This window comes from Pezoporus flaviventris, unplaced genomic scaffold (genome assembly GCF_033815535.1).
Source record: "Pezoporus flaviventris isolate CSIRO_AGI_PZ_B2104156 unplaced genomic scaffold, CSIRO_AGI_Pfla_v1 ptg000592l, whole genome shotgun sequence".
Lineage (NCBI taxonomy): Eukaryota > Metazoa > Chordata > Aves > Psittaciformes > Psittacidae > Pezoporus > Pezoporus flaviventris.
Window position 1 is genome coordinate 200,159 of NW_026893139.1, and position 26,704 is coordinate 226,862.

Consider the following 26,704-nt stretch of genomic DNA (forward strand, 5'->3'; position numbering starts at 1 on the left):
CCAATGCACTGACTGCGGCATTCCCGGGCAAAGATCCCTTTTAACCTTTTCTCTTCAGCTTTTTTAAAAATAAACCTGACATTCCAGCCACTTTTCCCAGAGGGATTCATTCTATTCCTGGTTTTTCCCTGCTCGGGAGCAGAGCTCTGGGATTTCAGGTGAGTGAACCCAGGACCCATGCACCTGAGCAACCCACGGGGACTCGGAAGAGCCAGGGTTCAGGCTCAGATCCACTGGGGTATTCAGCCCATGCGATTGAGTTTTGGTGGGAGCTGTGTCCATGTATTCCTGTATCCATGTATCCCTGTGTCCATTTATCTATGTATCCCTGTGTCCATGTATCTGTGTATCCATGTATCCCTATATCCCTGTATCCATGTATCCCTGTGTCTATGTATCCATGTATCCCTGTGTGTATGTATCCATATATCCCTGTATCCATGTATCCCTGTGTCTATGTATCCATATATCCCTGTATCCATGTATCCCTGTATCCATGTATCCCTGTGTCTATGTATCCATATATCCCTGTATCCATGTATCCCTGTGTCTATGTATCCATATATCCCTGTATCCATGTATCCCTGTATCCATTTATCCCTGTATCCATGCATCCCTATATCTATGTATCCCTGTATCCATTTATCCCTATGTCCATGTATCTGTATATCCCTGTATCCATATATCCCTGTATCCACGTATCCCTGTGTCCACCTATCTGTGTATCTCTGTATCCATGCATCCCTGTATCCCTGTGTCTATGTATCCATATATCCCTGTATCCATGTATCCCTTTATCCATGTATCCCTGTGTCTATGTATCCATGCATCCCAGTATCCCTGTGTCTATGTATCCATATATCCCTGTATCCATGCATCCCTGTATCCATGTATCCCTGTGTCTATGTATCCATATATCCCTGTATCCATGTATCCCTTTATCCATGTATCCCTGTGTCTATGTATCCATGCATCCCAGTATCCCTGTGTCTATGTATCCATATATCCCTGTATCCATGCATCCCTGTATCCATGTATCCCTGTGTCTATGTATCCATATATCCCTGTATTAATGTATCCCTGTATCCATGTATCCCTGTATCCATTTATCCTTGTATCCATATATCCGTATATCCCTGTATCCATATATCCATGCATCCCTGTGTCCGCTCCTGGCCCCGTCCCATTCATGGCCCTGCCCATTCTCTTAAGACCCCGCCCCTCCCCTGCGTCTCGCAGGGCCCAGCCAATGGGGATTGAGAACGCGTGGGCGCGGCTCCGAGTCTCGCCCCGCCCCTTCCCGGGATGTTTTCCGCGGTAAACACCACCGGGCCCAGCCCCCCGCGCGCACCTCAGCCAATCTCAGCGCAGCGCCTCCGCCTCCTCCAATCAGCGCCTGGCGGCTGTTTCCAGGCCCCCCTCGCAGTACCCAATCAGGAAGCGCCGTTCGGGTTCTGGGGGGGGGCTGGAAACCGCCGTGGTACCGGTGGCTCCGGCAGCGGCGCGAGGCGGCAGGTACCGGGGGTCACGTGAGGACACGGGGGAGGGGGGGGGGGCGGTGTCACCGGGGGGGGGGGGGGGGAGGGGAGCAGCGGCCGCGGCCCGGTTCAAGTAATCCAGGATTAGGCTGTTCCAGCCCGGCCTGCTCCCGGTTACTTGTCCTGGGAGGCGGCCGGTGACGTCACGGGGCGGGAATACCGGAGGAGGGGGGGGTGAGCATCGTCCCGTGGCCACCGTGTGTCCTGTGTCCCCTCCCCCCCCCCCGTTTTACCGGTTCAACCTCAATAAAGCAGTGCTGGCGGCGCCGGGGGTAACGGGAGCGGGGGGAGGAAAGGTCAGGGCCAGTCCCGAATGGGGGAGTTGGAGTCAGGGCCGGGGTGGGAGCGGGGTAAATCCCGGTGGGGGGGGTTCAGGCCGGGGGTACCGATCCCCGGCTGCGGTGCAGGGGGTCCCTGGGGGGGGGAGGGGTCACGAGGACGCTTCCCCCAACCAATAAAACACCCGGGCTCGCTCCTCTTCCCGTTTATTCCGCTGGGGGTGCGGGAGGCTCCCGGTGCCCCCGGTACCGGGAGGGGTCAACGACCCCGGGTGACCCCAGCCGATACCGGGGGGGGGGGGAGGGGTGGTGTCACCGTGAGGTCACGTCCGCGGTGGGCTCCTCCCCGCAGCGGAACCGCACGAAGCCGGTGACGCAGAGCGGGCCCAGCGCGCGGAGCACGCGCCCCACGCGGCGCCCCGGCGCGTGCAGGAACTCCTGCGCCAGCAGCGCCTCCTCCTCCTCCTCCCCGCCCCGCCGCCGTTCCCGCGCGCGCCCCACGCGCCGTGGCGCGAAACCCACCACGTGCTGCGCCACCTGCCGGCCCAGCGCCTCCAGCGCGGCGACGCGCGCGCCGCCCCGCGCCACGCCCCGCGCGCCGCACGCCACCAGCGCGCCCAGCGTCCCCAGCGCCACCGGCCCCGAGCCGGGATCCGCAGCGGGGCCCCCGTGCGCGTACCCGGACACGAACCCGGCCCCGGGCCGCACCCGCAGCCACGCGGCGCGGCGCAGGGATACGGCCTCGCCCAGGCGGCCTGCGGGGAGATCGGGGGGGTCACACGGGGTCACCCCCTCCCAAGATCACCCCAGGTCCCTCCTGTCACTTGCCCAGGGTGTCCCCGCATCACCACCCTGGGTGTCCCCCCCCACCCGACTCCTCCAGGGTCACCCCACATCCCCCCCCAGCTCCCCTCCATTCCCTGCCCCCTGCTGTCCCCCCATGTCCTTTCTATCACCACCCAAGGTGCCCCCCCATCACCCTGTCCCGAGGTGACCCCAGGTCCTGTCCCTTCCCCAAGGCCACAGCCACTGCCTAGGTGGGTGTCCCTGTGCCCCATCACCACCCAGGGCCCCCTGTGTCCCACATCAGCCCGCCCCCACAAGTGCCCCTCCATCCTGTACCTTCACGATGTCCCTGGTCACCACCCTGGGTCCTGTGCCCCCATCTCCCTGCCATCATCCTCCCTGGGTGGTACCCCCCTGTCCCCCATTGTCCCTCCCCAGGGTCACCCCCACCCTGGTGTCCCCCACTCACCCTGGGCCAGCGCCAGCTCCTCACTCAGGGGCCCACCCCCAGGCCCGGTCTGGAGCTCAGCAAGTTCCTCAGGCTGCAGGAAGTGCTGGGGGTGGTTGGGGGGTGTTAAGGGGGTCAGGGGGTGCTCCCCCCCCATCTGCGAGCACCCCTGGGGGGGGGGGGCTGTGGTGGTCTGGGGGGACAGGGGGAGTGTGGGGTGCCCCCCCCCCCCCCGGGAGTTGTGGTTTAGGGGGACCACAGAGGCTGTGTGGGTGCTGGGTGTTGCTTAAAGGGGCTGAGCAATGTGTGGGTGCCCCCCACCCTTGGGAGCGCCCCCAAGGGGGCTGTGGGTGCAAGGATAAAGGTTGGCGTTGCTTTGGGGGGGTCGGGGCTCCCCCCCTACACACACGCACCTGTGAGCACGCCCGGGCGGCAGGGGGCGCCCTCCGACACAGCTCCCATAGCGCCCAGCGCCGCCTGCGCCACCACGCGCTGGAACTCGGTGGTCCGCGCCACGAAGTCGGTTTCGCAGCTGAGCTGGGGCGGGGAGAGGGGTGAGACCGGGAGGGACCGGACACCCCCCACCCCGTACCCCCCCCCCCCCCAACCCGGTACCCACCTCCACCATCACGGCCGCCGGCCCCTCCCGCAGGAGCCCCACCAGCCCCTCCCGCGCCGCCGCTCCCGTGCCACGGGGGCGCTGCTCCAGCCCTGGCGTCGCGCCTGCTCCAGCAGCCAGGCCTCGGCCTGCGGGAGGGGGTCACATGAGGGGGGGGTCGTCACATGGGGGGCTTTGTCACATGGGGGGAGCGCTGGGATGCGGTGGGGGTCAATCAGCAGGGTGTGGGTTCAGCACGGAGGTGTCACATGAGGGGTGTCACAGCCCCGGGTGAGGGTCACCCCATAGATCAGCCCCCCTCACCCCCCCCAGCCTTCACAGCCCCCTCCCGACCCCCCCATCCCCGGTGTGTGTCCCCCCCTCCCCACAGGCCTCACCTGTGTCAGGTCCCCCCCGCAGCGCTGCAGCGCGTCCCGGCACTGCAGGATCGGGAGCCCCGTGCGGCGCCGCAGCTGCAGCAGCGACTCCTTGTCCGCCGCCAGCACCGGGGCGGCGGCGCGGAAGAACCGGGCCGGGAGCGCCTGCAGGGGACAGCGCGGGGGGAATGCGGGGGCGGGGGTGGGGGTGGAGTGAACGGGACCGGGGGGGGTGGGGGGGGGTCTCCCCACCGGGGTCCCGACTCCCCCGCTCACCCACACCGCGCTTCGCGCCGCCCGCTGCATCCCGGACCCTGCCCGCGGCGCGCCGAGATGACGTCACCACACCGCTTCTACGGGCGGCGGAGCGACCCCCGAGGGCGGGACAGGACTCGGACGTGACGTCACTCGCAGCGCGACGGAGCTGGGGTAGGGAGGGAGCGGCTACCCCGGGTCCTAAAGCCCGCCAGCCCCGCGCGTCCGGACCCCCCGAACCCGACCCAACAGCCTCAGGTACTGCAGCCGCACAGAGACGCCCCCCCCAGCCCTGACCCCCGGCTTCTAGAGGCTCCCCAGCCCCTCACAGAGCCCCCGGACCCTTTTAGACACCCCCACCTTGGCCATACCCCCCCAGATCCCAACCAGGTTCCCCCAGAACCTGGTCAGCCGCCCCAGGGCCCTGCAGCCCCCAATAGACCTTCATAGAGACACCCCCCCCACACACCAGCTTTGACCAGGCTCCCCACCAACCCTTCTAGAGTCCCCTCCGCTTTGGGCAGACCCCCACAACCCCTAAACATCCCCTATGCAGCCCCCCCCCAGCCTTGACCAGACATCCCGCAACCCTTTTATACACCCCCCCCCGACCTGCACCCCGAAATGCACTGCAGCCGCCCAGCCATTAAATGTTGACCATTTAAGCATTGTCAGGATACCCCCATTGCAGCGTCCCCCCCCTCCCCGCACGAGCCCCAGACAGGGGGTGCCGCGGCCTCCCCCCGGCAGGTCACTCCATAGATTTCGATGTCGTGCTCCTGCTCCTGCCACAGCAGCTGGACCCGGAAGAACGGCGGCAGGACCTGGTGGAAGAAGCACCGGGAGCCGCTGTCCCCACCACGGGCGCGGGCGCTCAGCAGGGCCCGGGAACGGGGCCCGCAGAGGTGCCGCAGTGCCCGCAGCAGTGCTGGGAAGGAGGCCGGGTCGTAGACGAGGTCCGAGCCCAGAACGACCTGGAAGTCCCGAGGGAAGGAGTCCTCGTCTCGGCCCCACTCCAGCGCCCGCACCCGTGGCCGAGTCCCGGTCCCCGGGAAGTTCAACCGGACGTTCTCCCGGATCTGGTCCAGCGCCACCGGGCGGTCCGTGATGGTGACGTCACCTCCTGAACGAGGGGGCGGTTTAAAGAGGGGCACCCCACAACCTCCTCTGTGCACCCCAAACCCCTGCGTCCCCCAGAGCTCCCCTGCATTCCCCCCCCCCCGCAAGATCCCAATAAGCAGTGACTTGCTACCAGTTCCAATGGGCAGGGAAGGGGGGGGGCGGGGTGTACATGACCCCTCCCTCCCAGCCCCATGGGTGCCCCCGTTCCCGGTGCGCACCCAGCATCGCCGCCAGGATGCCGAGGATGCCGGTGCCGGCGCCCAGCTCGATCACGGACCGGCCCCGGAACTCGAAGCGCTGCTGCTCCAGGAACCGGGCCAGGGCCAGCGCCTGGGAGGGGACGGAAGGGGATTGGAGGGGGGGAACGGGAATGGGGGAGTTGAGGGGATGAGCGGGGTGGGAGGAGGGCAGTCCAAACCCTCCCCGCCCCCCCCCGGCATCACCCACAGCCCCCCCGGGGGGTGGATCCCTCATTCCCTGGGCATCCTCAGGGATCCCTCCCCCATCCCAGTGCCCTCCCCCCAGTCTCCATTAGGGACCGCCCCGAGAGTCCCCTCCCAGGGAAGCCCCCATCTCCAGCGCCTCCTCCCCCAGTGCCCTCTCCCAGTCCCTCCCGTGCTCCCCATTCCCGGGTGCCCCCCACCCACCGCCTCCCAGACGTTGGCCGCCAGCCCGAGGCGCGGCCCGTGGTGCTGCGCGATGCGCAGGACGCGCCCGCAGAGCCGGAACCGCCGCAGCACCGGGAACGTGTCAGCGAAGAGCGCGGGGTCGCGGGGGAACACGGCCCGCAGCGCGCCGGCCGCTTCCTCTTCCCCTTCCGCTTCCGCTTCCTCTTCCCCTTCCCATTCCCCTTCCGTTTCAGTTCCTCCTTCCCCTCCCGCCGCCGTCTCCCACCGGGTCCCGGCACCCACGTGGCGCGCGGGCGCAGCCATTTTGGCGGGGAGGGCGGGGCCGTAAGTAGCAGCCCCTTCCGTGATTGGTCAGAGCTGGAAACGCCCCCCCCCCCCCGAGGGGCGGGGTCTGAGGCTCCGCCTACCCCTCGGTGGTGTCCCCGCGTCCACCCGGTGTCCCCGTTCCCTGTGTTCCCTCTTCCATCTCCAATGTCCCCACATGGGTCCAAGCCCTATCCCAGTGTCCCAATTCCCGATGGCCCCAGGGCACTCCTTGTCCCACCCATCAGTCCCAACCCCTTCCCTGTCCCCATCCCATCCCCGTCCCTATCCCTTCCCCGTCCCCATCCCTTCCCTGTCCCCATCCCATCCCTGTCCCCATCCCTTCCCTGTCCCCATCCCATCCCTGTCCCCGTACCATCCCATCCCCGTCCCTATCCCTTCCCCGTCCCCATCCCTTCCCTGTCCCCATCCCATCCCTGTCCCCATCCCTTCCCTGTCCCCATCCCATCCCTGCCCCCATCCCTTCCCTGTCCCCATCCCTTCCCTGTCCCCATCCCATCCCTGTCCCTATCCCTTCCCTCTCCCCTTCCCTCTCCCCATCCCTTCCCTGTCCCCATCCCTTCCCTGTCCCCATCCCATCCCTGTCCCTATCCCTTCCCTCTCCCATTCCCTGTCCCCATCCCTTCCCTGTCCCCATCCCTTCCCTGTCCCCATCCCATCCCTGTCCCTATCCCTTCCCTCTCCCCTTCCCTCTCCCCATCCCTTCCCTGTCCCCATCCCATCCCTTCCCTGTCCCCATCCCTGTCTCCATCCCATCCCATCCCTGTCCCCATCCCTTCCCTCTCCCCATCCCTTCCCTGTCCCCATCCCATCCCTTCCCTGTCCCCATCCCATCCCTGTCCCCATCCCATCCCTTCCCTGTCCCCATCCCATCCCTGTCTCCATCCTATCCCTTCCCTCTCCCCATCCCTTCCCTCTCCCCATCCCTTCCCTGTCCCCGTTTCCATCCCTTCCCACTCCCATCCTCAGTGTCACTTCCTCCCAGCCAGCCCAGTCTCATCCCTGTCCCTGTCGGAGGCCACCACTCCCTGTCCTATGGTCTCACTCTGGTGCCGCCCCCTGTCCTCTTGCTCCTGTCCCTGTCCCATCAACGCCAGTGTCACCACTGGGACACTGTCCCTGGGAGGGGCCTGGAGCCAGGCCTGGTGTCCCCAGCCCCTGTGTCCCCGGTCAGTGTCCCTTACCCAGTGCTGCTCACCTGGTGTCCCTGCTCATGGTGGACTTGTCCTGGTGTCCCTGACCCTGATGTCTCCAGCGCCAGTGTCCCTGATCCCAGTGTCCTTGATCCCAGTGTCCCTGACCCTGGTGTCCCTGGTCATGGTGTCCTTGTCCTGGTGTCCCTGGTCCCGACACCTCCGTCCTTGGTGTCTCTGTCCTGGTGTCCCTGACCCTGATGTCCCCAGCCCCAGTGTCCCTGATCCCAGCACCTCTGGTCTTGCTGTCTTTGGTCAGTGTGGGGCCAGCGTCCCTGGCCCCACTTCCCTCACCCAGTGTCCCTGACACTGGTGTCTATAGCCCTGGTATCCCTGCTCCCGGTGCCCCTGTCCCCAGTGTCAGTGGTCACAGTGTCCCTGATCCCCATGTCCCTGGTCACTGTGTCCCTGCCCCGGTGTCCCCATCCCATGTGTCCTGCCCCCACCCCTGAGGACACACACGGGACCCCCCCATCCCAGCCCCATTCCTTGTGCCCGGAGCCCACATGACCCGGATAAACAGTAACCGGGGAGGGGGGGTTTGGGGTGGGGGGTGACCCCCTCGTGGGGGTAATGAGCAACCGGGACCCCCCGGGGCCTTCATCACCCAGTTAATGCTTGTAGCACCCTAGGGGGGGGTCAGGGCACCCGAGGGGGGTCGGGGGGGGGTTGATTCCCGAGTCTCCCTCCCTCCCCCCCGCAAGGTTCCTGGAAGGCTCCGGTCAGGCGGGTCCAGCCCCGAGTTGCTCAACCCCCCCCCCCCCCCCCCCCCGGGATCTTCCCCTCTCCTCCCCCCCCGGGGCTTTCTGAGAAACCGGCTTCGTCAGAGCCTGAAATCCCCAAAGAATTTCGGGGGGGGGGGGGGGGTAGGGTTAGGGGGGGGGGGATGGGAGGCAGTGGAGGGGGGGGTGTCAGTCAGAGGCACTGGAGGGCAATGGGGGCTGGGGGGGGCACTGGGGGACACAGGAAGTGACTGGGAGGGCACTGAAGGGGGTCACTAAAAGACACTGGGGGGGCATTGGGGGCTCGGGGGGGCAGTGGGGGGAGTCAGTAAGAAGCACTGGAGGGCAATGGGGGCACTGGGGGTGACCAGGGGGCACTGGGTTGTCACTGGGAGGCACTGGAGGGGGTCAATGAGAGGCACTGGGGGGGCATGGGGGCTCAGAGGGGTACTGGGGGGCACTGGGAGCCCTGGGGAGGGTCACTTGGGGGGCACTGAAGGCCCTTGGGGTCAATGGAGGTCAATAGGGGGCACTGGGGGCGTGGCTTTTTGGAGCCCCACCCACCACCACAACCACGCCCACCCCGGGCCAGCGGGCGCGTTGTTTACGTCACTGATCGGCACCGCGCGGTGACGTCGGTTCCGTGCGCCCGCGGGTGCCGCTGCGCTCCGGTGCGGCCATGGCGGAGCCGGTGGCGCCGCCGCAGAAGCGGTTCTACCGGCAGCGCGCGCACTCGAACCCGCTGGCGGATCACACCCTGCGATAGTGAGTGCGGGAGGAGCCGCCGGGAGCCCCGCGGGGAACAGCCCCGGGAACCCCACCGGGGACAGCCCCGGGAGCAGCCCCGGGAACCCCACCGGGAGTCCCACCGGGAATAGCCCCCGGGAACAGCCCCGGGAACCCCACCGGAGCCCCACCGGGAACCTCTGAGACCCCCCAGTAACACCGATAACACCCCCCGGTGACCCTATAGTAACCCCGCTAACACCCGGGACCCCACCGGTAACACCTTGGTTATCCCCGGGAGCCCCTCGGGACCCTCCCGGTAGCACCCCAGTGACTCCCCAGGTCCCTCCCCGTACCCCACCGGTGACCCCGGACCGGACCCCACCGGGGTCCAATTTACGATCATCATCCCCCCCCCCCATTGTGCGCCTCCCCCGATAACCCCGGACCGGACCCTGCCGGTTCCCCCCCCCGCCCCGGTGCGCTCGCCCCCGGTAACCGCGGTGTCCCCGCAGCCCCGCCCGCCCGCAGGACATGGACTGGGCCGCGCTGTTCCCGGACTTCTTCCCGCCCGACGCCCCCCCGGGGCAGCCCCCGCCCCGCGTGGAGACCCTCGATGTGGGCTGCGGCTACGGGGGGCTGCTGGGTGAGGGGGCCACCGGGGGCTATGGGGGGGGGGGGTCTGGGACCCTGGGGGGTGGGGGGGTCGGGGTCCAGAGTTGGGGTCAGGTGCCAGGGTTGGGGGGGCCGTGGTTGGGGTTTGGGGGTCAGGGGCTGGAGTTGGGTTTGAGGGTCGATGCCAGGGGATTTGGGGTCTGTGTTGATGTTTGGGGGCTCCATGGCTGTGTTTTGGGCTCCATGGCTGTGTTTAGGGGGCTCCATGGCTGTGTTTAGGGGTTTCATGGCTGTGTTTAGGGGGTTTCATGGCTGTGTTTAGGGGGCTCCATGGCTGTGTTTAGGGCTCCATGGCTGTGTTTAGGGGGCTCCATGGCTGTGTTTAGGGGTTTCATGGCTGTGTTTAGGGCTCCATGGCTGTGTTTAGGGGTTCCACGGCTGTGTTTAGGGCTCCATGGCGGTGTTTAGGGGGTTTCATGGCTGTGTTTAGGGGCTCCACGGCTGTGTTTAGGGGGCTTCATGGCTGTGTTTAGGGGCTCCATGGCTGTGTTTAGGGGTTCCACGGCTGTGTTTAGGGCTCCATGGCTGTGTTTAGGGCTCCATGGCTGTGTTAAGGGGGTTTCGTGGCTGTGTTTAGGGGTTTCATGGCTGTGTTTAGGGGGCTCCATGGATGTGTTTAGGGCTCCATGGCGGTGTTAAGGGGGTTTCATGGCTGTGCTTAGGGGCTCCATGGCTGTGTTTAGGGCTCCGTGGCTGTGTTTAGGGGGCTCCATGGCTGTGTTTAGGGCTCCATGGAGGTGTTTAGGGGGCTCCATGGCTGTGTTTAGGGGTTCCACGGCTGTGTTTAGGGGCTTCATGGCTGTGTTTAGGGGCTCCATGGCTGTGTTTAGGGCTCCATGGCTGTGTTTAGGGGCTTCATGGCTGTGTTTAGGGGCTCCATGGCTGTGTTTAGGGCTCCATGGCTGCGTTTAGGGGTTTCATGGCTGTGTTTAGGGGTTCCATGGCTGTGTTTAGGGGCTCCATGGCTGTGTTTAGGGCTCCATGGCTGTGTTTAGGGCTCCATGGCTGCGTTTAGGGGTTTCATGGCTGCGTTTAGGGGTTTCATGGCTGTGTTTAGGGGCTCCATGGCTGTGTTTAGGGGTTCCATGGCTGTGTTTAGGGCTCCATGGCTGTGTTTAGGGGGCTCCATGGCTGTGTTTAGGGGTTTCATGGCTGTGTTTAGGGGCTCCATGGCTGTGTTTAGGGGTTTCATGGCTGTGTTTAGAGGCTCCGTGGCTGTGTTTAGGGGGCTCTGGTGCTGTCTATGGGGGCTCCATTCTTGTCTATGTGGCTCCTGTGCTGTCTCGGGGGGCTCCGTTGCCCTCTGCGTGGGCTCCGTTGCTCTCTACGGGGGCTCCGTTTTTGTCTATGGGGGCTCCATTGCAGGCTATGGGGCTCTGGTGCTCTCTATGGGGGCTCCATTGCCGTCTATGGGGCTCTGGTGCTCTCTATGGGGGGCTCCGTTTTTTTCTGTGGGGGCTCCATTGCCGTCTATGGGGGCTCCATTGCTGTCTGTGGGGCTCTGGTGCTCCCTATGGGGGCTCCATCGCTCCCAATGGGCTCCGGTGCTCTCCGGGCTCTGACGGCCGCGCTCCGGTGCCCGCAGTGGCGCTCTCGGGGCTGTTCCCGCAGGAGCTGGCGCTGGGGCTGGAGCTTCGTCCCCGCGTGGCCGCGTTCACGGCGCAGCGGATCCGGGCGCTGCGGGCGGGGGCTCCCCCGCGCTGCCGGAACGTGGCGTGCGTGAGGGGCAACGCCATGAAGCACCTGCCCCACTTCTTCCGCAGGGCGCAGGTGGGACCCCAGGGACCACGAAACACCCCAAAACCACCCCAAAATCCGCCCAGAACCTCCAAAACCCTCACAAACCACCCCAGAACCCTCGCAACCCCCCTAAACCACCCCAAAACCCTCCCAAACTCCCCCCAAACCACTCCAAAACCTTCCCAGAACCTCCAAAACCCTCACAAACCACCCCAGAACCCTCGCAACCCCCCTAAACCACCCCAAAATCCGCCCAAACTCCCCCCAAACCATCTCCAAACCCTCCCAGAACCTCCAAAACTCTCACAAACTCCTCCAAACACCCCAAAACCACACAAAACCCTCCCAGACCCCCCCCGAACCCTCACAACCCCCCTAAACCACCCCAAAACCCTCCCAAACTCCCCCAAAACCACCCCAAAATCCGCCCAGAACCTCCAAAACCCTCACAAACCACCCCAGAACCCTCACAACCCCCCTAAACCACCCCAAAATCCGCCCAAACTCCCCCCAAACCATCTCCAAACCCTCCCAGAACCTCCAAAACTCTCACAAACTCCTCCAAACACCCCAAAACCACACAAAACCCTCCCAGACCCCCCCCGAACCCTCACAACCCCCCTAAACCACCCCAAAACCCTCCCAAACTCCCCCCAAACCACCCCAAACTGCCCCATACTCCCCCCAAACATCACTGAACCACCCCAGACATCCTCAAGCCCCCCCCAATCCCTCCAGACACCCCCTAAACGCCCCGAAGCAACCCCCAAACCCTCTCAACACCTCCAGAGCCCTCTCAGACACTCCCCCCCCCCCCAAACACTTCCAAACCCCCCAGGCACTCCCAGAAACCCCAAAACCCACCCAAGCCCTCACCCCAGACACCCCAAATTCCATCCCCAATACCTCCAGGATACCATCCCCCCAAACCCCCAGGGCACCCTTTGGACCCTCCCTGAACCCCCCAAAGAACCCTGGGTGCCCCCCTGAGCCCCGCCCCCCCTGCTGTCCCCCAGCACCCTGCCCATGGGTGGCACTGGGAGCACTGGGGGGTACTGGGATTCCATGGGGGTTGCACTGGGTAGGGAGGGAGGCACATGGCGGGTACTGGGATCCCTCCTCAGGGCATGGGGGTACTGGCAGCCAATGGGGGCCATACTGGGGGGCACTGGGAGTCCATGTGGGGGAGCACCAGGGGATACAGGGAGCCCATGTGGGCCATACTGGGGGGCACTGGGAGCTCATGGGGACGTACTGGGAGCTCATGGGAGGGTACTGGGAGCCCATAGGGGGGCACTGGGGGGATACTGGGAGCCCATGGGGGGGCACTGGGGGGTACTGGGACTTCATGGGATGTCACTTGAAGGTACTGGGAACTCATGGGGGGGGCACTGGGGGGTACCCATTGTCCTGGGTGTCCCCAGTACCCTGTTCCCCCCATTGTCAATGCCCCGGGGGGGGGGGGATGACAGGGGCTGTCTCGGCTCCCCCGTGGGGCGCTGACCCCCCCGTGCCCCCCCAGCTCCGCCGCATGTTCTTCCTGTTCCCTGACCCCCACTTCAAGCGCACGAAGCACAAGTGGAGAATCATCAGCCCTGCGCTGCTGGCTGAGTACGGCTACGTCCTGCGCCCAGGGGTGAGCACAGGGACCCCCCCGGCAGTGGGACCCCCCCTTCCTGAGCACTGGGAACCCCCCTCAGCACTGGGACAGACACCAGGACCCCCCTGTGCTCTGAGACACCCCCCCCCAAACACTGGGACCCTCCCAGTACCAGGACCCCCTCCCAGCACTGGGACACCCCCATTAAGCACTGAGGTACCGGGACCCCCCACAACCTCCTGGGGCACCAGGACCTTCCCCAAGCACTGGGAACGCCCCCCAGGACACACACCCCCCCCCCCCAGCACCGGGACCCACCCTGGCCACCCCATTGAACACCAGAACCCCCTGGAGGTCCCTGGACCCCTCTGGAGCTCACTGGGAGCACACCAGGACACCGTGGGACCACAAAGGGACACCCACATCCCCCCTGGGTCCCCCCAGTGTTCCCAACCCCTTTTCCTGCCCCGAATGTCCCTGTCCTGGGGTCACAGTGGACAACCTGGGATGTCCCCATGGAGCACACGGTGACTCCGTGTCCCAGGGGTTGGTGTACACGGTGACGGACGTGCCTGAGCTGCACCAGTGGATGGTGACGCACTTCAGGGAGCACCCGCTGTTCGAGGAGGTGCCGCTGGGCCAGCTGGTGAGGGGCACTGGGAGCACTGGGAACGCCTGGGGGGACACTGGGAGCACATGGGGGGGGCACTGGGAACCCCTAGGGGGACACTGGGAGCACATGGGGGAGCACTGGGAACGCCTGGGGGGACACTGGGAGCACATGGGGGGGGCACTGGGAGCACATGGAGGGACACTGGGAGCACTTGGAACGCCTGGGGGGGACACTGGGAGCACATGGAGGGGCACTGGGAGCACTGGGGATGCCTGGGGGGGACACTGGGAGCACATGGAGGGGCACTGGGAACCCCTAGGGGGACACTGGGAGCACATGGGGGAGCACTGGGAACGCCTGGGGGGACACTGGGAGCACATGGGGGGGGCACTGGGAGCACATGGGGGAGCACTGGGAACGCCTGGGGGGACACTGGGAGCACATGGGGGGGCACTGGGAGCACATGGAGGGACACTGGGAGCACTGGGAATGCATGGGGGGGCATTGGGGGCTACTGGGAGTTCATGGGAGGGGTACTGGGAGAAAACTGGGAGCCCATGGAGGGGCATTGGGAGCTACAGGGAAGCAGGAGGGGGCTACTGGGAGCTCTGCGGGGTGCACTGGGGGTTACCGGGAGGGTCACAGGACCCCGGTCCCCATCGTTGCCCTCTTCCCCCCCAGGACTCGGACCCGCTGCTGTCGCTCCTGGGCACGGTGACCGAGGAGGGGTGCCGGGCGCAGCGGGGGGGGCGGGCCCCGCTCCCCGCCGTGTTCCGCCGCCTCCCGGACCCTCCCGGGGCCTGACCCACCCCGGGACCCCCCCGTTCGTAATAAACCCGCTGTTGTCTCCCACGGTTCGGTCTCTCCCCTCCCCCCGCTATTTCCGCACCCCGCGGGTGGGGATTACCGGGGGGGGGGAGCCGGGACACGGAAACCCCCGGGGGGGTGGGGGGGGTTTCCACCGGCCCAACCGGTGTCGCAACCGGCGCTTCCCGGGAACCGGGGGGGGGGGGGGGGGGGGAGGTTGCGAGGCTCCGCCCCGGGGGCGCTGGGAGCGGGAGGGGGACCCGGGTGCGAGCGTGCCCCGCGGTGGAGCCCACGCATAGCCCCGCCCACCGGATCGCACCGCCCCCTGCCTCGCTCTGATTGGCCCGTGGAGGTGCAGTATGCAAATAACCCAGTGAATGGGCGGGGTTTGAGAGCAAAGGGGCGGTGCTTGGACGCGGAGGGCGCGGCCGCACGGGGAAGGGGGTGTGGTTTGCCGCGAAGGGGGCGGTGTTTGGCGCCAAAAGGGGGCGTGGCCTCGCCCGCTCCACGTGGGCGCCTATAAAGGCCCCGGCCGATGCCCGCGGCTCAGTCGAGGCCCGTCCCCGCCATGGCCCCGGGGTCGCCCCTGCCCGCCCGCGCCGCGCGGCTCCTCCGCTCCCTGCCCGAGCTGCGCAGAGCCCCCGGTCCCGCCGCTGTCCCCCGGGGCCTGGCCGAGATGCCGGGGCCCAGCCCCGCCGCCTTCACGTACGAGCTGCTGTGCCGCGGGGGGCTGCGGAGGCTGCACGAGCTGCAGGTAACGGGACCCGGGCTGGGCTGCGGGGGCTCCGAGGGGACAAGGGCGCCCTAAGCCTGCGGTCCGGGGCTTGGAGGAGCTGGAGGGGACCCCAGTGCCACTGGCGTGGGGCTACGAGTGGAGAAGGGGGATCCCGATCCCATCCCAGTTGCTCCAAGCGGCATTCCCACAGGTGCAGGGCCGGGCACGCTATGGGCCGCTCTGGAAAGCCGCCTTTGGGCCCATCCTGACCGTGCATGTGGCCGAGGCCGGGCTCATCGAGCAGGTTCTGCGCCAGGAGGGGCCCTTCCCAGTCCGCTCCCACCTCTCCTCATGGAAGGATTACCGGGAATGCCGTGGGCACGCGTATGGGCTGCTCACTGCGTGAGTAGGGCTGGGGGTGCCCATGGGGGTCTGGGGGTGACCATGGGGGTCCATGGGTCTGAGCACAGAGTTGTGGGGCTGCACATAGAGCCGGGGGTATCCCTGAGCCCTGTGGAGCTCCCTTCCCCCCCCACCCGTGGGGCACAGCCGGGCGGGACGGGCTGGGGGTGACTCAGGCATGAATCAGTCCCCCCGGATGTGAGTAACCGTGGGGCAGAGGTGTGGGGAGGGAGCCTGAGACCCACGCACACAGTGCTCAGCCCCCCAACCCTGTGATCACCCCCAGCCCCGTGGTGTCCCTCCATGTCCCATATCCTGCATCCCATATCCCCCAATACATGCCCCTGTCCCATATCCCCCATCCCATACCCCTGTCCCATATCCCCCTCCCTTAACCCTCTCCTATATCCCCCATCCTGTATCCCTGTCCCATATCCCCTGTCCCATATCCCCCCATGTCGCTGTCGCAGGGAGGGTGAGGAGTGGCAGCGGCTGCGCCGGCTCCTGGGGCGGTTGCTGCTGCGCCCGCGCGTGGCCGAGTCCTTCTCGGGGCCGGTGGCCGCGGTGGTCAGGGACCTGGTGCAGCGGCTGCAGCTGCAGCGCGATGGGAACCCGCAGCACCTCGTGCACGACCTCGGCACCCACTTCTACAGGTTCGGCCTGGAAGGTGAGGGGGGGACCCGGGTGGGACCCCTCAGGGGCTCTCCAAGAACTCTCCTGTGCCCCCCCCCCCCCAGGTCTTCCTCATGGTCTCGAGCTCCCCCTTGTCCCCACCACATCCAAACCGCATCCCCAAACACCCCCATGTCCCCCAGGGTCCCCAAGGACTCCTTGTATCTTCCAGGGTTCCTGATGTCCCCCATGTTCCCGAGGTGCCCCCTGTACCCACCATATCCTCTCCATGTCCTCCACAGACTCCCCATGTCTCCATGGCACTCCATGCCTCCTAATGTCCCCAAGGACTCTCCTGTCCCCGCCCGGGGCTTCCCCTCTTCCCCAGGGTGTTCCCAATGTTCCTGGTGTCCTCCAAGGCACCCCTTGTCCCCAGCACATGCCATCTATGTCCTCAACAACTCCTGATGTCCCCCATGGTGTTCCATGTGTCTCCGTTACACCTAGATCTCCCAATGTCCCCAGAGACTCTCCTGTCCCATTCCCCCCCCCCCACCCGGGCTCCCCCTGTTCCCCAGAGTGCTCCCAATGTTCCTGATGCCCTCCATGCCCCAAGGCACCCCTTATCCCCGCCACATCCCATCCATGTCCCCAAGGCCCCCTCTGTCTTCCCCAGGATGTTCCTCATGTCCCCCAGTGTCCTGCAGCTCCCCGAGTCACCCCCTTCACCCCCCCAGGCATCTCCTCTGTGCTGTTCGCCTCCCGCCTGGGCTGCCTGGAACCGGAGGTGCCGCGGGACACCGAGACCTTCATCCGCTCCATCAACACCATGTTCGTCATGACGCTGCTCACCATGGCCATGCCCAAGCCCCTGCTCCGCCTCTTCCCTAAGCCGTGGGACACCTTCTGCGAGGCCTGGGACTACATGTTCGCCTTCGGTGAGCGGCCGTGGGGGGGGACGTGGGGCCAGGCAATGCCCCACGGCCATGGGGATGCTGATGGGTGCTGGTCCTCCCCAGCCAAGCGCCACATCGACCGGCGCGTGGCCGAGGCGGGCGGGCACCGGGACGCGGAGCAGGGGACGTGCCTGACCGACCACCTCGCGCGGGAGCAGGTGCCCTTGAAGAGCATCTACGGCAACGTCACGGAGCTGCTGCTGGCCGGGGTGGACACGGTGAGGGGAGGACGTGGGGTTGTGCCCCCTGCCCCGTGGGGTCCCGCTGAAGCCCCCTCATGTCGCAGATCTCGAGCACCCTGTCCTGGAGCCTGTACGAGCTGGCGCAGCACCCAGGCGTGCAGGCGGCGCTGCACCGGGAGCTCGCCGCCGCCGCCGCCACCGGCACCGCTGTGGGCAGCGTGCCCCTGCTGAGGGCTGTGGTCAAGGAGACCCTCAGGTGGGGATGGGAGAGGGATGAGGATGAGGAAAGGGATGGGAGTGAACAGGGCATGGGATAGGGATGAACACAGGGGACAAGGATAAGGAGGGGGATACAGATGAAAATGGGTGAGGATGAGGATGGAGACAGGGATGAACAGAGGGGACAAGGGTGAAGATGAGGACAGGAAGAAGGATAAGGACAGGGCAGAGATGGGGGCAAGAAGGAGGGTGGGGATGAGGAGAGGGGTGTGAATGGAGACAGGGATGAACACAGGATAAGGATGAAGATGAGGACAGAGACAAGGATAGGGATGAAAATGAAGATAGGGATAGGGATGAGGATAGGGGTTGGGATGGGAATGGTGGTGGGGATTAAGACAAATGAACAGAGGGGACAAGGATAGAGATAGCGATGAAGATAGGGACAAGAGCAGGGATGAGGATGGGGATGGAAAAGGGGGTGAGGGGAGGGATGGGAATGAAGATAGGGATGAGGGTGGGGCAGGAACGGTGGTAGGGATGGAGACAGGGATGAACGCAGGACAAGAATGAAGATGAGAACAAGGACAAGGATGTGAATGAAGATGAAGATAGGGATGAGGATGAGGGTGGTGACTGGGTTGGTGGTGGGGATGAAGATGGGAATGTGACAGGGATGGAGACGGCGAATGAGCACAGGGTGAAGATGAGGACAAGGTGGGGATGCAGACGGGGACAGGGGTGGCCGCGGTGACCCCGGTGCCCTCTCCGCCCCCCAGGCTCTATCCCGTCATTCCCGCCAATGCCCGCGTCATTCCCGACCGCGACATCCGTGTGGGTGAATACCTGGTGCCACGCAAGGTGCGAGCGTCCCCGTGCCCCTCACCCCGCGCCGGTGCCCCCGGCCCCGCCGCCCCTCACGGGCCCGTGTCCCCGCAGACCCTCATCACCCTCTGCCATTACGCCGCGTCCCGGGACGCCCGCGTGTTCGCGGCTCCCGAGCGCTTCCAGCCGGAGCGGTGGCTGCGCCGCGCCCCGGGCCACCCCTTCGCCTCCCTCCCCTTCGGCATCGGCAAACGCAGCTGCGTCGGCCGCCGCCTCGCGGAGCTCGAGATCCACCAAGCGCTGGCGCAGGTCGGGGCCGGACCCGAATCCCCCCCGCGTCCCCATGGCCCCGCGTCCCGGCGTCCCCCGGTGTCCTCCCGTGTCCCCGAGGACTCCTGTGCTCCCCGCAGGCTGCTCCTCGTGGTCCCGAGGGCCTCCCCATCCCCAGGGCGCCCCTTGTCCCCTCCACATCCCAGCCATGTCCCCAGAGGACCCCAGTGTCTCCAGGAGCTCCCCATGTCCCCAAGAGTCTCCCGTGTCCCTCATGGTCCCGAGGTCCTCCACATCCCCAAGGTACCCCTTGTCTCCATCACATCCCAACCATATCCCCAAGGACCTCCATGTCTCCAAGGGTTCCCCGTGTCCCCATAGTGCCCCAGATCCTCCAGCATCCCCAAGGATGCTTTTGCTCCCCCCAGGGCTTCTCATTTTCTCCAGATGTTCTGTATGTTCTCAAGGTCCTCCATATCCCCAAGGCATCCCTTGTCCCCACCACATCCCATCCGTGTCCCCTCCACATCCCATCCATATCCCCATCACATCCCCACCACCTCCCATCTGTGTCCCCATCACATCCCATCCATGTCCCAAAGACCCCTTGTCCTCTAGGGCTCCTGATGTCCCCCAAGGTGCTCCCCATGGTCCTCAGGGTGTCCCCTGTCCCCACTACCTCCCAGGTACCCCCAGGCCTCCAAGGGCTCCCCATGTCCCCTCATGTCCCTCACCCCCTCTGTGCTCCCCAGATCCTGCTGCGCTTTGAGGTGCGACCGGAGCCCGGTGGGAGCCGCGTCCGGCCCATGACCCGCACCCTTCTCGTGCCCGCGGCCACCATCAACCTCCAGTTCCTCAGCCGGTAGCGGGGACAGTGCCAGAGGCTGGAGGTGGCTTTGACCCTGTCCCCTTGTCCCCCCCATCTCCCCCTGATGGGCACCATTGTTGGTTATTTAAAGATCTATTTATTGGCAATTAAAGGGTGGGTTTGGGTATCCTAGGGCTGGGTGCTTCCTCCCCTCCCCCCCCCAGTGGCTTTTTGGGGTGACTCAGCCACCCCCCCCACGTGTTGATGGTTGATGGGTTCCTGCCCCAACATGCCGGCAGCACCCACGGGTGACGCAGCCCCACAGCTCCACCCCCCACCCCACCCTGCCCTTGGGGTAGGGGGGTCCTGAGTGGGGCCCAGCACCAAGGAGGGTGCCATGGGGCAGACCCTGCACACCTCAATGACCTTATTCCTACTAATGACCCAACTGCCCCCCCAGTGACACAGACGTCCCCCAGTGACACAGCCATCCCCCAATGACACAACTGTCTCCCCTCAATGACACAAGTGTCTCCCCTCAATGAAACAACTGCCCCCCAATGACACAACTGCCCCCCCAGTGACACAGCCGTCCCCCAGTGACACAGCCATCCCCCAATGACACAACTGTCTCCCCTCAGTGACACAACTGTCTCCCCTCAATGACACAACTGCCCCCCAATGACACAACTGCCCCCCAATGACACAACTGCCCCCCCAGTGACACAACTGCCCCTCCAATGACACAACTGCCCCCCAAATGACACAACTGTCTCTCCTTAATGACACAGCTTCCCCCAATGGCACAACTGTCCTCCAATGACGTAATTGCCCCCCCAATGACACAACTGTCCCCTCCAATGACACAACTGTCCCCCCAATGATACAACTGTCCCCCCAACGACACAACTGTCCCCTCCAATGACACAACTGTCCTCTCCAATAACACAACTGTCCCCTCAATGATACAACTGTCCCCCAAATGACACAACTGTCCCCCCAATGACACAACTGCCCCCCAAATGACACAACTGTCCCTCCACAACGACACAACTGTCCCCTCCAATGACACAACTGTCCCCTCCAATGACACAACTGTCCCCCCAATGATACAACTGTCCCCCCAACGACACAACTGTCCCCTCCAATGACACAACTGTCCCCTCCAATGACACAACTGTCCCCCCAATGATACAACTGTCCCCCCAACGACACAACTGTCCCCCCAATGACACAACTGTCCCCTCCAATGACACAACTGTCCCTCCAATGACACAACTGTCCCCCCAACGACACAATTGTCCCTCCACAACGACACAACTGTCTCCTCCAATGACCCAATTGTCCTCCCCCAATGACACAACTTCCCCTCAATGACACTTCCCCCCCATCAATGACACGACTGCCCCCCATGATTCAACCCCCTCCCCCCCCCCCCCGATGCCACAACTGTCCCCCCAGTGACCCAACTCCCTCCCCCCCCCATGGCCACAGGGGGGTTAAACCGGCCGGTACCTCCCATGGGGGGGGAGGGTCATACCCCACGTGGGAGGTGATGACGTGGGAAGACGTCAGCGCGGGGGACTCTGGACCCTCGTGGGGGCCCCAGTGCAGCCGAGCGTAGTGACACCAAGGGGGGGGACACGACACGTGCCACCCCCCCTCCCCCCGGCCGTGTGACCCCCCCATGGGTCTGGGTCGCCCTATGGCGTCTGTCCCTCCCCGTGTCCCCGGGTCCCCCGCCGTGCTCCCATCCCCTCCCCACTCTCCTCATTGCCCCGGAACCGCTTCAGCACCACGGACAGAGACCGGGGGGGTCCCGCCGGGCGGCGCCGCAGGGAGTCCGGAGGTCACGGGTTCGAGACCCTGGCCCTGACAGCGGGTGCGTGCGGGGCTGGGGAGATGCTGGGGGTCCCAGGCGGCCCCGGCTCCGGGTGGTTGTGGGGCCTGGTGGCCATGGGGTGAGCTGGGTTGGTCATGGCCATAGACCCAAGGGGATGTGGACCCCAGGGAGGCTCCGCTCTGGGTGGCCATGGGGCCTGGTGGCCGTGGGTCAGTTTGGGCACAAACCCAAGAGCTGTGGGTCCTGGATGGCCCTAGGGCTAGGTAGCTGCAGCGCTGGGTGCCACAGAGCTGTGTAAGCTAGGGAACCTGGTCGCCATGGGGTGGGTTCTGTCAAGTGAGGTTGGCCATAAACCCAAGGGGATGTGGGTCCTCCATGGTCCTAGTGCTACATGGCCATGGGGCTGAGAGACTGTGGGTCTGCTGTGGCTGCGGGTCTGGTGTCCATGGATCCTGTGGTTCTGGGTCCCATGGTCGTGAGTCTGGTGGCTGTGGGGCAGAGTGGTGTCTGTGGGTCAGCTTCTATGGGTCAGTGCCTGTCTGTAAGTCGCTGTCTATGAAACAGTGTCTGTGGGTCGATGTCTATGGGGCAGTGATATCTATGGGTCACTATTTATGGGGCAGTGTCTATGGGTTTCTATGGGTCTCAGTGGGGCGCTGGTGGTGACTAGTACAGCGGCAGTGCCTGTGGGACAGTGTCTCTCTATGGGGCAGTGTCTATGGGTCTCTATGGGGCAGGCGGTGCCCCCAAGTTCAGCTCCAGGTTTGCATTGCCTTTGGCCGCTGGGGGGCGACCGTGTCTGGCTGAGCTGTTCTGCATGCTGTGACGTCACGGGGCGTGGAGGTGACGTCACAGGGGGGAGGAACACACTCTTGAGGATCCCCTGGGTGCGCTGCTGGGGTGCCCCCTCCTCATGACGTCACCGTGTCCCCCCTTGATGTCACTCCATTGCGTCATCACACACAAACCCCCAGCCCCCTCTTGTGCGGGATCAGCTGTTTGGGGGGCTGGGGGTCCCGGGGGGGTGTTTTTGGGGTGGGGGTGTTCCGGGTATGGGTGTCTCGGGGGGGTCAGTTGGGGAGTTTGGGATCCCGGGGTCTGTCGGGTGCTTTGGACGGGGGGGCTGGGGTGTATTTTAGGGGTCCTGGGTGGGGTCTTTGGGGTGGATTTGGGGGTCCCTGAGGGTTTCTGCCCTCCCCTAGGCTGCTGGTGCTGCCCTACAGAGCCTTTGCCCCCCAACCCCTGGCAACACCCAACGCATCTCAGTCCTCCTAGCAAAGGGACAGCCCCACAAGTGCCACCGCATCTGACACTGGTGGCATGGGGGGGTCAGCCCCATAGCAGAAGGTGTCTGCCCCGCAGATGTGGGGCTGCCCCATAGAGAGCCAGAGCTGGAGACACTGTGGGGTGTTTATTTCAATGGGGGAGCACACGGTGACATCCCGGTGGGGGCAGCTGGGGGGAGCCGGGGTCCCCCTGAGCAAGGGGGCACTTGTGGGGCTCCTCAACCCCCCTAGGCCATCAATAAGCAGTAGGGACCACTTGGGGGGGGTTGGACTGGGATTGACCCATAGAGGGGACTTCCCCATGCCCAGGGCTCCATGTGGGTAACCAAGGTGGGGGGGGTGCCATCGATAGGGCCGGGCCACCCCCATAGGGTCATGGGCCCCCCATAAGGCTGAGACACCCTCCCCCCCAATGTGGGGCACCCCCGTGGGACTCCATGGGACTGAACAGGAGGATGAAGAGGCCAAGGATGATGACGATGAACTGGGGGGAGCAGGACTTGGGGAGGCCCCCCCAAAACCACCTCAGTGCCCCCCAAGTGCCTCTGCCTATGGGGAGGTGCTGGGGACATAAACGGGGGATCCCCAGGGCGGGGGGGGAGGCACACACAGCCCACCCACCCCCAGCTTTATGGGGGGACAAGACTGGGGGGGGGGGACGGACACCCCCAATTGAGAGCCCACCCGACATCACCCAGGGGAGTCCCAGCCCCACATTTATGGGTCCCGGAGGCCTCATCCCACCACGATCCAACCCTCGGGGGGGGGGGGGGGGTAATCCCCTCCTCACCGCACGGACCCCACGGCCCCTTTAAGCACCGGGCGCGCCCCGGAGGCAGCCGCAGCGCGCATGCGGATGCGCGCAAAAGCTGCGCAGGGCGGGGGGGGGCGGCCCTTGCGCCAGCTCCGTTGGTGCCGCCCCGGTGCCCCGCGCAGGGGCTGAGCCAGGCCAGGGCGCTGGGGGTGCCTGGGCACGAGCTGCTCCTGCCCAGCTCCATCATCAGCACCCCCAGGTCACCCATAGACCCCCGAGCCCACGGCACGTATGAACGTGTGTGTGTCCCCCCCGGCTGCAGTTGCCCAAAACCGCCCCAACCCCCCTCAACAGAGCTGCCTCTGGGACACTGCACCCACAGAAAACAAACAACCAGAGTGGGGATTCCATTTATCATCCATCCATCATCTATCATCCATCATCAATCATCCATCATCAATCATCCATCATCCATCCATCATCAATCATTCATCATCAATCATCCATCATCAATCATCCATCATCTATCATCCATCATCAATCATCCATCATCACCCATCCATCCATCATCCATCCATCATCCATCCATTCATCATCCATACATCCATCATCCATCATCAATCATCCATCCATCCATCCATCCATCCATCCATCCACCCATCCATCCATCCATCATCCATCCATCATCCATCCATCCATCCATCCATTCATCATCCATCCATCATCCATCCATCCATCATCCATCCATCCATCCATCATCCATCCATCATCCATCCATCCATCCATCCATCCATCCATCCATCCATCCATCCATCATCCACCCATCATCCGTCCATCATCCATCCATCATCCATCCATCCATCATCCATCCATCCATCATCTATCATCCATCATCAATCATCCATCATCAATCATCCATCCATTCATCATCCATCCATCATCCATCATCAATCATCCATCCATCCATCCATCCATCATCCATCCATCATCCATCCATCATCCATCCATCCATCCATCCATCCATCCATCCATCCATCCATCCATCATCCACCCATCATCCATCCATCATCCATCCATCCATCCATCCATCCATCATCCATCCATCATCCATCCATCCATCATCCATCCATCCATCCATCATCCATCCATCATCCATCCATCATCCATCCATCCATCCATCCATCCATCCATCCATCCATCCATCCATCATCCGTCCACCCCTCCATCCATCATCCATCCATCCATCATCCATCCATCATCAATCATCCATCATCCATCATCCATCCATCATCCATCCATCCATCCATCCATTATCGATCCATCCATCATTCATCATCCATCCACCCATCCATCATCCATCCATCATTCATAATCCATTAATCTATCCATCCATCCATCCATCCATCCATCCATCCATCCATCCATCCATCATCCGTCCATCCCTCCATCCATCATCCATCCATCCATCATCCATCCATCATCAATCATCCATCATCCATCATCCATCCATCCATCATCCATCCATCCGTTCGTCATCCAACATCCATCCATCATCCATCTATCCATCCATCATCCATGCATGCACCCATGATCCATCCATTCCTCATCTCCATCCCACACCCCATCCCATCCCTCACTGTCGTGTCTATGCCCCTCATGTCCTCTTTCCATGGACCCTCTTTCCCCCATCCATGCTCCATGATGGTGGCATGACACCATGGGGAAAGGGAGGATGGAGCTGGGGTTGTGTGGGTACACAGTGGGGACAGGGGGATGAAGGTTTGAGGGATGTTGGGGGATGTGGAGAGCCAGGGGGATGCGAGCTGGGGTCCAGGGGATGTGGGACCAGGGAGATGAAGCGGGTGGGGCCGTGGGGACACCACCACGGGTGGGGATGGGGACGGGGCCACCACCGTGGCCATGTCTGGGCCACCCTGACCTGCGGGGCCCCGGGGAGCCCAAGGAGGGGACGGTGCTGGGTGCTGGATGCCGCTCAACCCCCTGAGCTCGAGCCATGCTGGGACCATGTGGGGGGGGATACTGACCACGCCCCCGAGGGCCCACCCCACGTCCCATTGGCCATCCCCCCCCACCCCAGGCATCCCTTGTCACCGCCTCCTTCCCCTGGAGCATCCCGAATGTCCCTCCATGACCACGACCTGGGTCCCGCAGTAGCCAGGTCCCAGGTGCCCACGTGACCGTGCCCCGGCTCCCCCCACATGTCCCCATGTCCCCCCCACACTGGGGCACCTTCCCCACTTCCCAGCCCTGCTGTCCCCAGTCCCTCAAGCCACCGGCTCCACCCTGGACCTGGTGCCACCCTCTAGGGCCTGGCTGGAGACACGGTGCCTGGTGGGTGCCCCATGGCGTGGGCACACGTGGGTCACCTCCTGATGACCCCCATAGACCACCTTTACCAGGTCCTGGTGCCTCCACGTGTTCCTAGCATGTCCCTGTGGCTGCACCCATGTCCCCAGCGTGCACATACACCTGCACACGTGTCCTTAGCATGTCAGTACCACTGCAAACATGTCCCTGTGGCTCCACAAGTGTCCCTTGTATGTCCCTGGACCTGCCCCAGACTCCATGGGAGCACATGGGTGCATCCACTGCACATGCCTGTCCCTGGCGTGTACCTGGCATATCGCTGGTGTGTCCCTATCATGTCCCTGGTATGTCCCTGGCGTGTCCCTGCTGTGTCCCTGGCGTGTCCCTGGCATGTCCATGGCATGTCCCTGGTGTGTCCATGGCATGTCCCTGGTATGTCCATGGTGTGTCCCTGGTGTGTCCCTAGCGTGTCCCTGGTATGTCCCTGGCGTGTCCCTGCTGTGTCCCTGCTGTGTCCCTGCTGTGTCCCTGGCATGTCCATGGTGTGTCCCTGGCGTGTCCATGGCGTGTCCCTGGTGTGTCCATGGCGTGTCCCTGGTGTGTCCATGGCATGTCCCTGGTGTGTCCATGGCATGTCCCTGGCCTGTCCCTGGTGCATCCATGACGTGTCCATGGTGTGTCCATGGCGTGTCCCTGGGGTGTCCCTGGCATGTCCATGGCCTGTCCCTCGTGCGTTCATGGTGTGTCCATGGCGTGTCCCTGGTATGTCCATGGCGTGTCCCTGGTGTGTCCATGGCGTGTCATTGGTGTGTCCATGGCGTGTCCCTGGTGTGTCCATGATGTATCCCCGCTGTCCCCCCTCTGTGTCCCTGGCGTGTCCCCGCTGTGTCCCCGCTGTGTCCCTGGTTATGTCCCTGGTTATGTCCCTGCTGTGTCCCTGGTTATGTCCCCGCTGTGTCCCCGCTGTGTCCCCGCTGTGTCCCCGCTGTGTCCCCGCTGTGTCCCTGGTTATGTCCCTGGTTATGTCCCTGGTTATGTCCCCGCTGTGTCCCCGCTGTGTCCCTGGTTATGTC

The 26,704-nt window shown here is 64.3% G+C and overlaps 4 protein-coding genes across 5 annotated transcripts; 2 read left to right on the plus strand and 2 right to left on the minus strand.

Moving 5' to 3' along the window:
• Nucleotides 1–2,112: 2,112 nt before the first annotated feature.
• On the minus strand, nt 2,113–4,412 carry TSFM (Ts translation elongation factor, mitochondrial). Its single transcript, XM_061443989.1, is given in 8 exon segments — nt 2,113–2,571; nt 3,072–3,156; nt 3,464–3,508; nt 3,510–3,587; nt 3,670–3,728; nt 3,731–3,797; nt 4,047–4,190; nt 4,302–4,412. Coding segments are annotated over 8 exon segments (951 nt in total). The 5' UTR covers nt 4,332–4,412; the 3' UTR covers nt 2,113–2,128.
• A 533-nt stretch (nt 4,413–4,945) lies between these two features.
• Nucleotides 4,946–6,597, minus strand: EEF1AKMT3 (EEF1A lysine methyltransferase 3). Its single transcript, XM_061443990.1, has 3 exons — nt 6,050–6,597; nt 5,621–5,732; nt 4,946–5,403 (listed from the first exon to the last, which is right to left on the minus strand). Exons 1-3 carry the CDS (start codon nt 6,332–6,334, stop codon nt 4,952–4,954), a joined length of 849 nt encoding a protein of 282 aa, XP_061299974.1. The 5' UTR covers nt 6,335–6,597; the 3' UTR covers nt 4,946–4,951.
• A 2,315-nt stretch (nt 6,598–8,912) lies between these two features.
• On the plus strand, nt 8,913–14,476 carry METTL1 (methyltransferase 1, tRNA methylguanosine). The gene is made up of 6 exons (XM_061443992.1): nt 8,913–9,035; nt 9,512–9,642; nt 11,257–11,441; nt 12,934–13,047; nt 13,556–13,657; nt 14,306–14,476. The coding sequence occupies exons 1-6, from the start codon at nt 8,950–8,952 to the stop codon at nt 14,426–14,428; spliced, it is 741 nt and encodes a 246-aa protein (XP_061299976.1). The 5' UTR covers nt 8,913–8,949; the 3' UTR covers nt 14,429–14,476.
• Nucleotides 14,477–14,855: 379 nt separating this feature from the next.
• Nucleotides 14,856–19,620, plus strand: LOC133264078 (25-hydroxyvitamin D-1 alpha hydroxylase, mitochondrial). Of its 2 annotated transcripts, XM_061443985.1 has the most exons (9): nt 14,859–15,185; nt 15,358–15,548; nt 16,019–16,215; nt 16,898–17,098; nt 17,180–17,334; nt 17,403–17,554; nt 18,297–18,378; nt 18,457–18,651; nt 19,365–19,618. In XM_061443985.1, exons 1-9 carry the CDS (start codon nt 14,967–14,969, stop codon nt 19,476–19,478), a joined length of 1,506 nt encoding a protein of 501 aa, XP_061299969.1. In that variant the 5' UTR covers nt 14,859–14,966; the 3' UTR covers nt 19,479–19,618. The 2 variants fall into 2 exon arrangements, with proteins under 2 accessions (XP_061299970.1, XP_061299969.1); XM_061443986.1 differs by lacking the exon at nt 18,457–18,651 and having other exon boundaries at nt 14,856–15,185; nt 19,365–19,620.
• Nucleotides 19,621–26,704: the final 7,084 nt, after the last annotated feature.